This window comes from Myotis myotis, unplaced genomic scaffold, assembly GCF_014108235.1.
Source record: "Myotis myotis isolate mMyoMyo1 unplaced genomic scaffold, mMyoMyo1.p scaffold_m19_p_41, whole genome shotgun sequence".
NCBI lineage: Eukaryota > Metazoa > Chordata > Mammalia > Chiroptera > Vespertilionidae > Myotis > Myotis myotis.
The window spans coordinates 1,933,644-1,946,712 of NW_023416348.1; the positions used below are offsets into that span (position 1 = coordinate 1,933,644).

The 13,069-nt window shown below is 63.2% G+C and overlaps 1 gene segment (V, D, J or C); it reads right to left on the reverse strand.

Moving 5' to 3' along the window:
• Positions 1 to 1,164: 1,164 nt before the first annotated feature.
• On the reverse strand, positions 1,165 to 12,656 carry LOC118655016. The segment is given in 5 exon segments: positions 1,165 to 1,502; positions 1,577 to 1,900; positions 1,985 to 2,341; positions 2,421 to 2,735; positions 12,551 to 12,656. Coding segments are annotated over 5 exon segments (1,440 nt in total).
• Between the last annotated feature and the right edge of the window lie 413 nt (positions 12,657 to 13,069).

Genomic DNA, 13,069 nt, shown 5'->3' on the forward strand with positions numbered 1-13,069 from the left:
AGCCTGCTCTGGGCTGTGGGATGGCGCCCAACTCCTGGGTGCCTGCGTGCCCCTGTGTGTCTGTGTCCATAGGTGTCAGTGTGTGTATCCATGTGTGTCCACGTGTGTCTCTCTGTGTTAGTATGTCAGCGTGTGTCTGCATTGTGTCTATGTGTCTCTCTGTGTGTGAGTGTGTGTGTCCATGTATGTGTCTGTCCGTCTGTGGATGCTGTTGGCAGGGAGGGTTTGGGGGAGGCCTGCTGGGCTCCCAGCGGTGGAGGGATCCTCTCCATGCCCGTGTTGGGTCCTGTGGCCCAGGCGTGATGGGCAGCGAGGGTTTGGGGTGGCCTGGGTAAGGGGTAGACCAAGGGAGGCTGCCCAGGAGCACGTTTGCCCACAGGGGGCACGGAGGGTGGTGGTGGGTGGCACTGTTGGGTCAGTGCAGGCTGTGTGGGGGCAGGGCGGGCACGACAGGTGTGACTGCATGTGAGCCCACGGGCGTTTGTGAGGGCCGGCCTGTCCGTGGGACCGTCTGGGTGGAGTGAGGCGAGGGTCAGGGTGCGGTGGGAGTGGCTCTGGGCCACGGGGGTTGGGGCCTGCCCCTGCCCATGGTGCTCGGGATGGCCCTGGGGCTGGCGGGGGCTGGGGGCTGTCTGGCTCCTGCGTGTGGGCGCCTGGTGGGCATCGCACTCAGCCCATCCGTCTACCCACAGGGCCTGTGTGTGCAGCTGGGCCTGGGGCTTGGGAGCTGGTCTGCGTCAGAGGGGTCAGCAGGAGCCCGGGGTGGAGACCAAGGCCCCCAGGGCCTCCGGAGAGGCAGGGGCTGTGGGCTGAGCTGGGTCCCCACGGTCCTCCCTGGGCCCGCCCTCTTGTTCCCAGGGCTCCTTGGAGCGGGCAGGATGCACGGGGGTTGGCGGGAGGGTGGTTGACAGAGCCCCGCTCAGCCCCGCCCAAGCCTCCCGTCCCCTCTCGGAGTCCATTCCTCTGTGCCAGACACCCCAGTCCCTCAGCCCCCCACCCCCCAAGAACGAGCGCACCTGGGCTCCGAGCTGGCATGCTAAGTGTTTATTGACGGCAGGGGCAGGGGCGGCAGAGGGGGCAGAGGGGGCAGGGGCGGCAGGGGCGGCAGGGGCGGCAGCCCCTCCCCCATCCCAGCGGGCGCCCTGGGGGGGCGGGAGGCAGGCGCTAGTTACCAGGGTCTCTGGACACGGATCGCTCGAGGGTCCGGGAGCCGGGCAGAGCCTCGTGGGTCACTCGGCAGGTGAACCTCCTCTTCTCCCAGTCGGCCCGGGGGACCTCCAGGCGGCTGAAGACGAAGAAGGCGGGGCTGGCGCCCGGGTCCCTGAGGGGCTTCGTCGTGGCGTACTGGTGGCTGGGGATCGGGGCGCCCTCCTGCAGCCACTGCACCAAGATGTCCGCGGGGAAGAAGTTCTGGATCAGGCAGGTGAGGGTGACCGTGTCCTGGGCCCCCTGCTCCTTCTCGGGCGGCGGGAACACGAAGACCTCGGGGGCAGCGCGCTTGCCTGTGGACGGGCGTGGGGTCAGCCGGCTCCGGCTCCGGGAGGCCCGCCCGCCTCCCCTCGGCCCGGCCGCTCACCGGGGGCCTTGGTGATGGTGCGCACGATGGTCTGGGGTAGGAGGTCCTTGTGGCTCAGCTTGCACTCGTAGGTCTCGCCCTCGATCCAGTCGTTGGCGACCACGGGCAGGGTGGACATGACGGAGTAAGTCATGTTGAAGTGGCGCTTGCTGATCTGGGTGGCCCCGGTCAGGGGGGCCCCGCCCTTCCGGGACCACTGTAGGTTCAGGCCCTGCAGGCTGGCCAGGTCCACCGCCAGGCAGGACACCTTGGGCGACTTGTGGACGTACAGGTCCAGGAGGCTGGGCGGGATCAGGTAGACGCTCACGCCGCGGGGCTCAGACTCTGGAGGGTGCGGAGGGGCTGCGTGAGGCCACGTCTGACCCCTGCCGGCCCGAGAGGCGGGTGTGGGTGCGGGGAGGGCTGTACCTGGGCAGGTGCGGGCTCGGGCCTTAACGGTGCAGCCGTGCAGGCTGGCCTGGCAGGTGTAGGTTTTCTGGGACACCCACTCCCCCTGGCTGATGTTGAGCCGGCTGGAGGTGGAGGCCAGCGCGCCCTCCTGCCGAGGGGGGTCGGTGGTCGGGAACAGGTTCTCGCTCCTCTGCCCGTCCACCAGCCAGGTGACCTTGAGGTCGCCCGGGGTGAAGTCGGTGATGAGGCACAGCAGCTGGATGGTGGCGTGGGTGTCGCCGCTGGGGTCGCAGGACGAGTGGTAGAGCCTCACCGTGGGCTGGGTGACGTTCGTGTCGCACGCTGGGGACAGAGGCATGCTCGTCTTATCTCTGTCTACAAAGTCTCTGAGCCTCCGAGCCCCCTCCGCCGCCCTCCTGCCCGGCCTGCTCCTCGCTCGCTGGCCTGGGCCTACCTGGCGTGAGGTCTATGTCTATGGTCTTGTTGATGGGATCGGACCCGGCGTGCTTCACGTTGCAGGTGAATGTCTGTTTGGCCCACTCGCCAGAGGCCGTCATGTGGCTGCTGGTGGTGTAGAGGCTGGAGTTCAAGTTGAAGACAGCGGGGAGGGTCACGACGCTTGTATTCAGGGACCCCGTGTCCCAGGTCACGGTCACGGGCTCCGGGAAGTAGCCCCTGACCAGGCAGCCTAGCGTCACGGAGACGGCCTCCCCGGCGGCGCCTCTGGAGCAGGGGGCCAAGAGGAAGACGTCTGGGCGCTGCATGGAGCCTGAGGGATGGAACGGGGCCCCGTCAGCGCTGGCGCCTTGGCCTTGGGCAGCCCCTCCCAGGGCCCGGGAATCTGGGGGGGAGCATGGGCCCTCCTTCCAGCCCGGGGCACGGAGAAGCCCTGGCTTGTTCAGGGCTCATCCCCGGTTCCTCCCAGAAGCCTGTGCCCCCCGGAGCTGCTGCTGCCCCCGCCCCTGGTCGGACCCCTCAGCCCTGAGGGCAGCACATGCCACCCGCCCACGGGGGAGCTCTCCGCTCCTCAAGCAGCAGAGGCTCAGAGCCATCGCCCCCCAACACTGCGGAGCAGGGACCCCGAGCCGCCCAGGGATCAGCAAGATGTCTCCTCTGCCCCCACCCTCAGCCCCCCCCCAACAAGGCCTGGGGTCCAGAGGCCCCCAACCAATAGGAATCATGAGTGTGGCCCATCCCACCTCCACCTGCTGCTCACTGGGCTGGACGCTCTGCAGCTGAGGGTGCCCCTTCACCCACCTCTCTGACCAGCCAGGCTTCCCTGCTGACCGCCCGAGGGAGCCCGCTTCAGGCCTGACCCCAGCAGTGACCCCGCCTGCTGTCCCCTGGCCTGGGAACCCCAGACCTCAGCCCGTCGGACCCGGGCCCAGCTCTATACAGCCAGCCCAGCTCAGCCCAGTCCAGCTCAGCTCCAGAGAGCCCACCTGGGTCCATCTTGGCCCAGGCGAACCCAGAATAGACTATTTCAAGCCGTGAAACTCATCTTATCTCTGTCTACAAAGTCAAACCAAATGCATTCTACCTCATCCATCTCCACCCGCCAGCCAAGGACAACCTTCCTCAAGGATGGGGTACACTTAGCACAAGTGAGCCAAGTCAGGAGGATCTCAGAAAACAGCACTACCCTGTGGGACCAGGCAGAGCCCAGCACAGCCCAGGCCAGCCCAGCCCAGCTCATCTCAGCCCAGACCAGCTCAGCCCAGCTCAGCCCAGCTCAGCTCAGCTCAGCTCAGCCCAGCTCAGCCCAGCTCAGCTCAGCCCAGCCCAGCTCAGCTCAGCTAAACCCAGCCTAGCTCAGCCCAGCTCAGCCCAGCCGAGCCTAGCCCAGCTCAGCCCAGTTCAACCCAGCTCAGCCCAGCTCAGTCCAGCTCAGCCCAGCTCAGCCCAGTTCAACCCAGCTCAGCTCAGCCCAGTTCAACCCAGCCCAACTCAACCCAGCCCAGCTCAGTCCAGCTCAGCTCAGCCCAGTTAAACCCAGCCCAACTCAACCCAACCCAGCCCAGCTCAGCTCAGCCCAGTTCAACCCAGCCCAACTCAACTCAACCCAGCCCAGCTCAGCCCAGCTCAGCTCAGCCCAGTTAAACCCAGCCCAACTCAACCCAACCCAGCCCAGCTCAGCTCAGCCCAGTTCAACCCAGCCCAACTCAACCCAGCCCAGCTCAGTCCAGCTCAGCCCAGCTCAGCCCAGCTCAGCCCAGCTCAGCCCAGCTCAGCTCAGCCCAGTTAAACCCAGCCCAACTCAACCCAACTCAGCCCAGCTCAGCCCAGCCCAGCTCAGCCCAGCTCAGCCCAACTCAGCTCAGCCCAGCTCAGCCCAGCTCAGCCCAGCTCAGCCCAGCTCAGCTCAACCCAGCTCAGCCCAACTCAGCTCAGCCCAGCTCAGCACAACTCAGCTCAGCCCAACTCAGCTCAGCCCAGCTCAGCCCAGCTCAGCCCAGCTCAGCTCAGCCCAGCTCAGCCCAGCTCAGCTCAGCCCAGCTCAGCTCAGCCCAGTTCAACCCAGCCAAACCCAACCCAACCCAGCTCAGCCCAGCTCAGCCCAGATCAGCCCAGCTCAGCTCAGCTAAGCCCAGCTCAACCCAGCTCAGCCCAACTCAGCCCAGCTCAGCTCAGCCCCCCTCAGCCCCCCTCAGCCCAGCTCAGCACAACTCAGCTCAGCCCAGCTCAGCTCAGCCGAGCTCAGCTCAGCTCAGCCCAGCTCAACCCAGCTCAGCCAAGCTCAGCCCAGCTCAGCTCAGCCTAGCTCAGCTCAGCTCAGCCCAGCTCAACCCAGCTCAGCCAAGCTCAGCATGGTTCAGCACAGGCTCAGCCCAGGTCAGCCCAGATCAGCACAGGTCAGCCCAACTCAGCCCAACTCAGCCCAGTTCAGCACAGCCCAGCTCAGCCCAGACCAGCCAAGCCCAGCTCAGCCCAGTTCAGCACAGCCTAAGTCAGCCCAGCTCAGCCCAGTTTAGCCCTGCCCAGCTCAGCCCAGCTCAGTCCAGTTCAGCCCAAGTCATACCAGTTCAGCCCAGCTCAGCCCAGTTCAGCCCAGCTCAGCTCAGTCCAGTTTAGCCCATCCCAGTTCAGTCCAGTTCAGCACAGCCTACCTCAGCCCAGTTCAGACCAGGTCAGCCCAGCTCAGCCCAGTTCAGCCCAGTTCAGGCCAGGTCAGCCCAGCTCAGCCCAGCTCAGGACAGCCCTGCTCAGCTCAGTACAGCCCAGTTCAGCCCAGTTTTGCCCAGCTCAGCCCAAATCAGCCCAGCTCAGCCCAGTTTTGCCCAGCTCAGCCCAATTCAGCCCAGCTCAGCCCAGCTCAGCCCAGCTCAACCCAGTTCAGCTCAGCCCAGTTCAGCCCAAACCCAGGCAAGCGCAGCCCAGCCCAGTGCAGCCCAGCCCAGTTCACTCAGCCCAGCTCAGTCCAGTTTACTCAGCTCAGCTCAGCCCAGTTTAGCCCATCCCAGTTCAGTCCAGTTCAGCACAGCCTAGCTCAGCCCAGTTCAGCCCAGGTCAGCCCAGCTCAGCCCAGTTTAGCCCAGCTCAGCCCAATTCAGCCCAGCTCAGCCCAGTTCAACCCAGCTCAGCCCAGGTCAGTCCAGCCCAGCCCAGCCCAGCTCAGCCCAGCCCAGTTCACTCAGCCCAGCTCAGTCCAGTTCACTCAGCTCAGCTCAGCCCAGTTTAGCCCAGCCCAGTTAAGTTCAGCACAGCCCAGTTCAACCCAGTTCAGCCCAGCTCAGCCCAGTTCAGCTCAGCCCAGTTCAGCCCAGTTTAACCCAGCTCAGCCCAGCTCAGCCCAGCTCAGTTCAGCCCAGCTCAGTTCAGCCAGGTCAGCCCAGCTCAGCCCAGTTCAGCTCAGCTCAGCTCAGCTCAGCCCAGTTCAGCCCAGCTCAACCCAGCTCAGCCCAGCTCAGCTCAGCTCAGCTCAGCTCAGCCCAGCCCAGCTCAGCCCAGCTCATCTCACTAGCCCAACCAAGCCCAGCTCAGCTCAGCCCAGCTCAGCCCAGCCCAGCTCAGCACGGTTCAGCACAGCTCAGCCCAGGTCAGCCCAGGTCAGCCCAGGTCAGCCCAACTCAGCCCAACTCAGCCAGTTCAGCACAGCCCAGCACAGCCTAGACCAGCCAAGCCCAGCTTAGCCCAGCTCAGCCCAGTTCAGCACAGCCTAGGTCAGCCCTGCTCAGCCTAGCTCAGCCCAGTTCAGCCCAGTTCAGGCCAGGTCAGCCGAGCTCAGCCCAGCTCAGGACAGCCTGCTCAGCTCAGTACAGCCCAGTTCAGCCCAGTTCACTCAGCCTAGCTCAACCCAGTTCAGCTCAGCCCAGTTCAGCCCAGTTTAGCCCAGCTCAGCCCAGCCCAGCCCAGCACAGCCCAGCCCAGTGCAGCCCAGCCCAGTTCACTCAGCCCAGCTCAGTCCAGTTCACTCAGCTCAGCTCAGCCCAGTTTAGCCCAGCCCAGCCCAGACCAGCCAAGCCCAGCTCAGCCCAGCTCAGCTCAGCCCAGTTTAGCCCAGCCCAGCCCAGACCAGCCAAGCCCAGCTCAGCCCAGTTCACTCAGCCCAGCCCAGCCCAGTTCACTCAGCTCAGCCCAGCCCAGCCCAGCCCAGCTCAGCCCAGTTCACTCAGCCCAGCTCAGTCCAGTTCACTCAGCCCAGCTCAGCCCAGTTCCGCTCAACTCATCCCAGCACAGCCCAGTTCAGCCCAGTTCACTCAGTCCAGCTCAACCCAGTTCAGCCCAGTTCAGCCCAGCTCAGCTCAGCTCAGCCCAGTTCACTCAGCCCAGCTCAGCCCAGTTCACTCAGCTCAGCCCAGCCCAGCCCAGCCCAGCCCAGCTCAGCCCAGTTCACTCAGCCCAGCTCAGCCCAGTTCACTCAGCTCAGCCCAGCCCAGCCCAGCCAAGCCCAGCTCAGCCCAATTCAGCCCAGCTCAGCCCAGTTCACTCAGCCCAGCTCAGCCCAGTTTAGCCCAGCTCAGCCCAGACCAGCCAAGCTCAGCTCAGCCCAGCTCTGCCCAGTTCAGCACAGCCCAGCTCAACCCAGTTCAGCCTCTCTCAGCCCAATTCAGCTCAGCCCAGTTCACTCAGCCCAGATCAACCCAGCCCAGCTCAGCTCAGCCCAGCTCAGCTCAGCCCAGACCAGCTCAGCCCAGTTCAGCCCAGCTCAGCCCAGTTCACTCAGCCCATCCCATCCCATGAGGTTGGTGGGCCCAGCTCAGCCCAATTCATCTTGGCTCAGCTAAAGCTCAAGCTCAGCAGGGAACAGCCCAGTCTAGCCCAGCTTAGTCCAGCCCAGCCCAGCCCAGCATGGCCAAGCACAGCCCAGATTGACCAACCTGGCCCAGCTGAGCCGAGGATACCCCATCTCCTTTTAAACAACTCTGTCCACTTCAGTCACCTTTGGCCTAGCCCACCCCAGCACAGACCCCTTATTCAGCCCAGCCCAGGCCGGAGGCTGTGCCCCAGGCTGGCCTGCTGTGTCCCCTGGCCTGGGCTGGGGCCGCCCTACTGGCTGATCTCCGCGCAGCCCACTGCCCGTACCCTCTGCATGTTCCCTGCCCTGGGCCTGGGCCCTGCCCAGCCTGTTCCACGGAGGCTCTTGGCTCCCTGTCTCTTCTAGGTTGGCTCTGGTCTTGGTCCTGCTTCCCTGTGTCCCCATTCAGGGGAGGGACAGCTGAGCGGTAAGCAGTGACCAGGAGGCCAGGGCCAGGCTGGGTGACCATCCAGGTGTCCTCTTCTGGGCAGTAGCCTGGGCTGCCTGTCCCTCACTCCTGCCTGGGCCAGCCCTGGAGCGGAGGTACCTGGAATGCTGGGGCCTCGGTCAGGTGCCTGACTGGCGAGGTGACTGGTGTGGCGACGGGGTGGCCCATCCCCACCGCCCGTGGCTCCAGGGAAAGGCTCCCAGGCCGGGGTGCTCAACCTGTAGAAACCATTGTTGTTATTTTTACATCCAGACAATAGGGGGGGTGCGGGGGGAGGGGAGCTCTGCCTCATCGCTCTCAGCTAAAAATGGAATGGGAACCCCCGGCCCCAGCCCTGGCAGTTCCTGCCTCTCTGTTCTTGGGAAGTCGATGGAGCAACCGCCACCAGCGAGGCCCCCACGCAGGTGCTCTCCTGCCCATGCCGTGTCCCCTCCACCGCCCGCGTGGCCTGCTCCCTAGGAGGGAAGGGCTGTGAGTGTTTGTGCTGAGAGTGGAGGCCTGGTGGGCCATGCACCGACATGTGGACAGGGCCTCCCGCGGGCATGCTGCCCTCCGTCATGGGTCTTGCCCCTGGAGGAGCGGGCTCCCGGGGTGCATGTGCAGGGCACGGGTCGTTAGGGACAGGAAGACCCTGTCTCTCTCTGGGCCCTGGCACATGCTGGCGGGGGACCATCACCCATGAGCTGCTCCCATGTCATGTCCTGGAGCTGGAGTCCCTGTCAGGGCTGTGACCGGTGGTCTGGCCCGTGGGGGCCGGAGGGGCCTGGGGGGAGGCTGGTGGTGACTGTGAGGTTGGCTACAAGACCCCTCCAGCCACTGAAGCCTGGGGCCACCCTGCCACCGCCCTGCCGTGTGTGGCCACCAAGGGTGTGGGGCAGAGGGATGGCCTGGAGGTGCCCACGGCATCGACTCTGACTTGCTGGGGCGGCCGGCCCACCGTCGACATTCTGGTGTGTGCCTTCCCGCCGTGGACGTGTCCCACAGGCCTCTGTGTCCTCAGAACCCCCTGTGGCTTCCACCCCCCCCACACAAGGGAACCTGGTGGTCCAGCTTGCCAGTGTGGGGTGCAGAGGCTTAGAGAGGACACATCAGAACCCTGTCCCCCTGGGCCAGTCATTCCCATGCAAGAGGCTGTGTGCAGGTGGCTCTGTCAGGGCCCGTGGCCTGGGAACACCCTGAAAGGGCTGCTGCATGGAAGGCTGGGCTGGGGGCTGACAGGTGCACAGCGTAGGACACAGCAGGAGCCTTGGCTCCTGGGCAGACCGTCCTGGCCTGTCACACCCCATGCTTGGCTCCGGGGACGGGTGCTGCGTGGGAGGCAGTGGGGAATATGGAATTCCTTGGAAGAGCCCGTGATTCTGAGAGAAACCACGGGCCTGGAGCAGGCAGAGCCCAGCTGGGCTGCTTGGTGGGCTTGGCTGGTGGTGCCCGACCCTGCAGTCTTCACACGTGGGGATGTGTGGGGCTAGGGCTCCGCTCAGCTGCCCAGGTCCCCGGCACCCCTGTCCATTCTCCCTGGGCTGTGGGCACATGGGGCCTGGGCCTCCTCGCCAAGCCAGCCACCTGGCTTTATCCTTACCTCCCAGATGGCGCTGGGCTGCTGGCAGGGGCAGGGGCCTGTGGAGGCGGGCAGGGGACTGTGGAGGTGGGCGGGGCCTGTGGAGGTGGGCAGGGGGCCTGTGGAGGGGGGCGGGGGCCTGTGGAGGCGAGCAGGGACCTGTGGAGGCAGGGGCCTGTGGAGGTGGGCGGGGACTGTGGAGGTGGGCAGGGGCCTATGGTGGTGGCTCTATCTCCAGCCTGGGCTGCCTGCTGGCCCTTGGACTTGGAGGAGAATGTCTCCCACTCTGCTCTGAGCACACGGGTCTGCTGCTCCTTCGTTCCTGGGGCTGTCTCCCTGCCCAGCCCTGAGGAATCGCGCTTGAGCCGCCCCCTCTCCAGGGCTGGGCCTAGATGCCCCTTACCCAGCAGGCACATGCCCCAGCTTCCTCAGACGCCCTGCTATGGGCCCACACTGTCGCTCCTGTCCTTCAGGACTCAGGACAGAGCCTGCATCTAAACGAGCTGTCTCAGCTGTGCACATGTATGTGAGTGTGTGACTTGGTGTGGCACACACAAAGCACATGTCTCCAGTGCACATACATATGCACGAGTGTGATGCACGTGTCTTTCTATTTGCGGGCATGTATATAACCACACGTGGGTGTGTCTATGAGGCATGCATGCATGTGTCTGTTAGTGTGCACATGTGTAAGCATCTGTATGATATGCATGTGCTTCACTGTGTGCATACAGGTGTGCATGTGTGTGCACCTGTGTGACATGAACAGATCTCTCTGTGCACATGTGTGGATGCATGTGTCTGTATTATGTGTTTCCTGTGTTCATACATGTGTGTGGGTGCCTGCAGCTGTGTGACATGCACATGTGCATGTGTCTCCCCGGGCCCACCTCCTTCCTGGCACTGACGGAGCCACCCCAGGCTTCCTGCTATCCTTTGCCCCCAGGTTGGCCCTGCACGTGGGCCCTGCTTTCCCCGGGAGGGTACTGTGTCCCGATCTCCAAAAAGCGTCACCTGGAGGCTGCAGCGTGCCTCCTGCCCTGATACCAATGCTCCCATTGCTAATGTGCTCCGGTTGCTAGTGAGCTCCCATTGCTAACGCACTCCCATTGCTAACGCGCTCCCATTGCTATGAGCTTGTGAGTCTGCAGGCACTCGGGCGCCCCGGTCCCTCCCTGTGCTTGTCCTCACCTCGTTTCCTAAAGGTGTTCTTGGCATTTTACATCCTGAGGCCGCCAACACCCGTGGGAGATGGAGCAGGGGAGCTGATGGCGCTGGCTTCAGTCTGCCCCGTTGACCGTTTGGAAACAGGGTCTTTGCCAGTGAAAATCAGTTCAGGATCTTGAGATCACACTCGATCTGGGATGGGTCCCACGTCCAATGACCGGAGCCCTTCGAAGACGGTGTGACACAAGAGACACGAAGACGGTGTGACACAAGAGGCACGAAGACGGTGTGACACAAGAGGCACGAAGACGGTGTGACACAAGAGGCACGAAGATGGTGTGACACAAAAGGCACGAAGACGGTGTGACACAAGAGGCACGAAGACGGTGTGACACAAGAGACACGAAGACGGTGTGACACAAGAGGCACGAAGACGGTGTGACACAAGAGACACGTGAGCTCATTGACAGGGTCTTGGGAATCCGCAAGGCAGCCATTCCGAACGCTGATCCTGTTGACTGTTAAACATGGGACGACCTTCTCCCCGTTAGTCCCCGTCCCTTCGCGTTGCTTATCACGTCCTTCATTCAACAGAAATCCATTTTTTTACTTATAAAATCTTTATTGTTGAAAGTTTACACATGTCCCCATTTCCCCATTGACCCCCCTCTAGGCCACCCCCGTCCCCGCCGCCAGCCCTCACCCCGCACTGTCTGTGTCCATGGGCCATGCACATATGCATACAAGGTCTTTGGTTGATCACCCACCACCCATCCTCCCTCCCTCCCCACCTTCCCTCTGAGATTTCACACTCTGTTCCATGTCTCTGGGTCCACCCGTTCATCATTTTGTTAATTAGGTTCCAGATATGAGTGAGATCCTGTGACACTTGTCTTTCTCTGACTGGCTTATTTCACTTAGCGTGATACTCTCCAGGTCCCTCCATGCTGTCCCAAAGGGCAAGAGATCCTACCCTTTTACTGCTGCATAGGATTCCGTGGCATAAATGCACCACAGCCTTTTGTCCACTCGTCTGCTGATGGGCCCTTGCCGGAAGCTGGTCCATCCTTGCTGCTTGACACAGTCGCTGCAGGAAAGAAACATCTGCACAGCATATGCTTCAAGGGACCTGGCATATATAGCATACTGTTCTTAATATGTTTTGCTCCCCTTAGCGCTGTGTGTTTTAACCAAGGTCACCTCTCCTAGAAAGGTTGTTTCCCCAGGTAGGGATTTTCCCCTGAAGTCAGGGAGGGGATGAAACTCCTTAACTAAGCGCCAGGCGGGTAGTCAATCACTTTAACTACAAACAGTCATGCTTAAGCTACATAATCTTTACTCCCTGGAATGGAGATAAGAAACGCCCTAACCTTTGTAATAGAAATTGACAGGATTAAAATCAACTGGTATAAATACGGATGTAACAAGACAATAAACAGCAGAACCTCTCTGGAGATCCAGACCAGAACTTGGCTGGAGATCCTGGCTAGAGATCCTGGCTAGGCTGCTGATCAACTGAACGCTGTCTCTGTGTCATTCCTTCTTTGCCGACTCCATCCACACCTTTGGGGACCCCTGGACCTGCTGGGGTTGGACCCCGGCAGGCCCTTGGGCTGCGTCCAGATCTTTGCTACTTAACAGACATTCCTGGTTTCCAAGGTCGAGTCCATCAGCTATTTCCCCTCAGGCTTGTGCCTTCGGAGGTTGGAGAACTCGGCTGCCAGCGTCCGAGTGCCTGCGGCTCCGCCACAATGTGGTGCGCGCATCTGGAAGCCATAGTCAGCTGGGTGTGAGCGGGTGGGCGGCGCTCAGCGGGGGCGGGGGGGGGGTCTGGGGCTGGACACCACCCCAGCTTCCGTCTCTGTCTGCCCACGGCCTCCTCCCCAGCGTCTGGGTACCATGTCTTCTTGTTTGCTGTTAATCCTCACCCGAGGATATTGTTTCCACTGAATTTTAGAGAGAGTGCAAGGGAGGGGGAGAGACATCCATGTGAGAGAGACACACGGAATGGTTGCCTCCCACACTCGCCCTGACCAGGGCCAGGGATTGAGCCTGCAACCAAGGTACCTGCCCTCGACTGGCATCCAACCTGGGCCTTTCAGCCCATGGGCTGGCGCTCTACCCACGGAGCCAAGCCAGGGCTGTCTTCGGAGGCCACTGGGCCTTGGGACCCACCCCACATGGAGGGCGATCTCCGGACCCCGACCCGAAGTCCACTGGCCAAGATCCCGGTTCCAAACGAGTCAGCCAGGCAGCCGGCTCCTCCATCTCCCTCCGGCATCGCCCGCCAGGCTCCCCGCGCACTGTCCGGGCGAGAGCCAGGCGTCGGTCACGGGCCTCCTCCCGCGTCCCCCCCGGCCCCCCGGCCCCCCTCGGCCCCCCCCCCGGCCCCCCGGCCCCACCAGCCCCCCAGCCCTACTGGCCCCCCCGGCCCCATGGCCCCACCGCCTGCCAGCCGCACGCGCTCCCCGGAAGCAGCCGAGTGTGTGGCCGGGTGTCTGCGCACAAGCAACAGGCTTTTCGCTTTCAACCCTCGCCCGAGGGTGCGTTTTTATGACTTTAGAGAAAGAGGGCGGAGGGCGGGAAACATGGATCGGCGGCCGCAGGGTTGACCCGAAGCCGGGCCTGTGCCGGGAGGGCGCTCCCGCTAACCGCGCTCCCAGTGGCCTTGGGGTGTCCGTGTCCAGGGGCCCC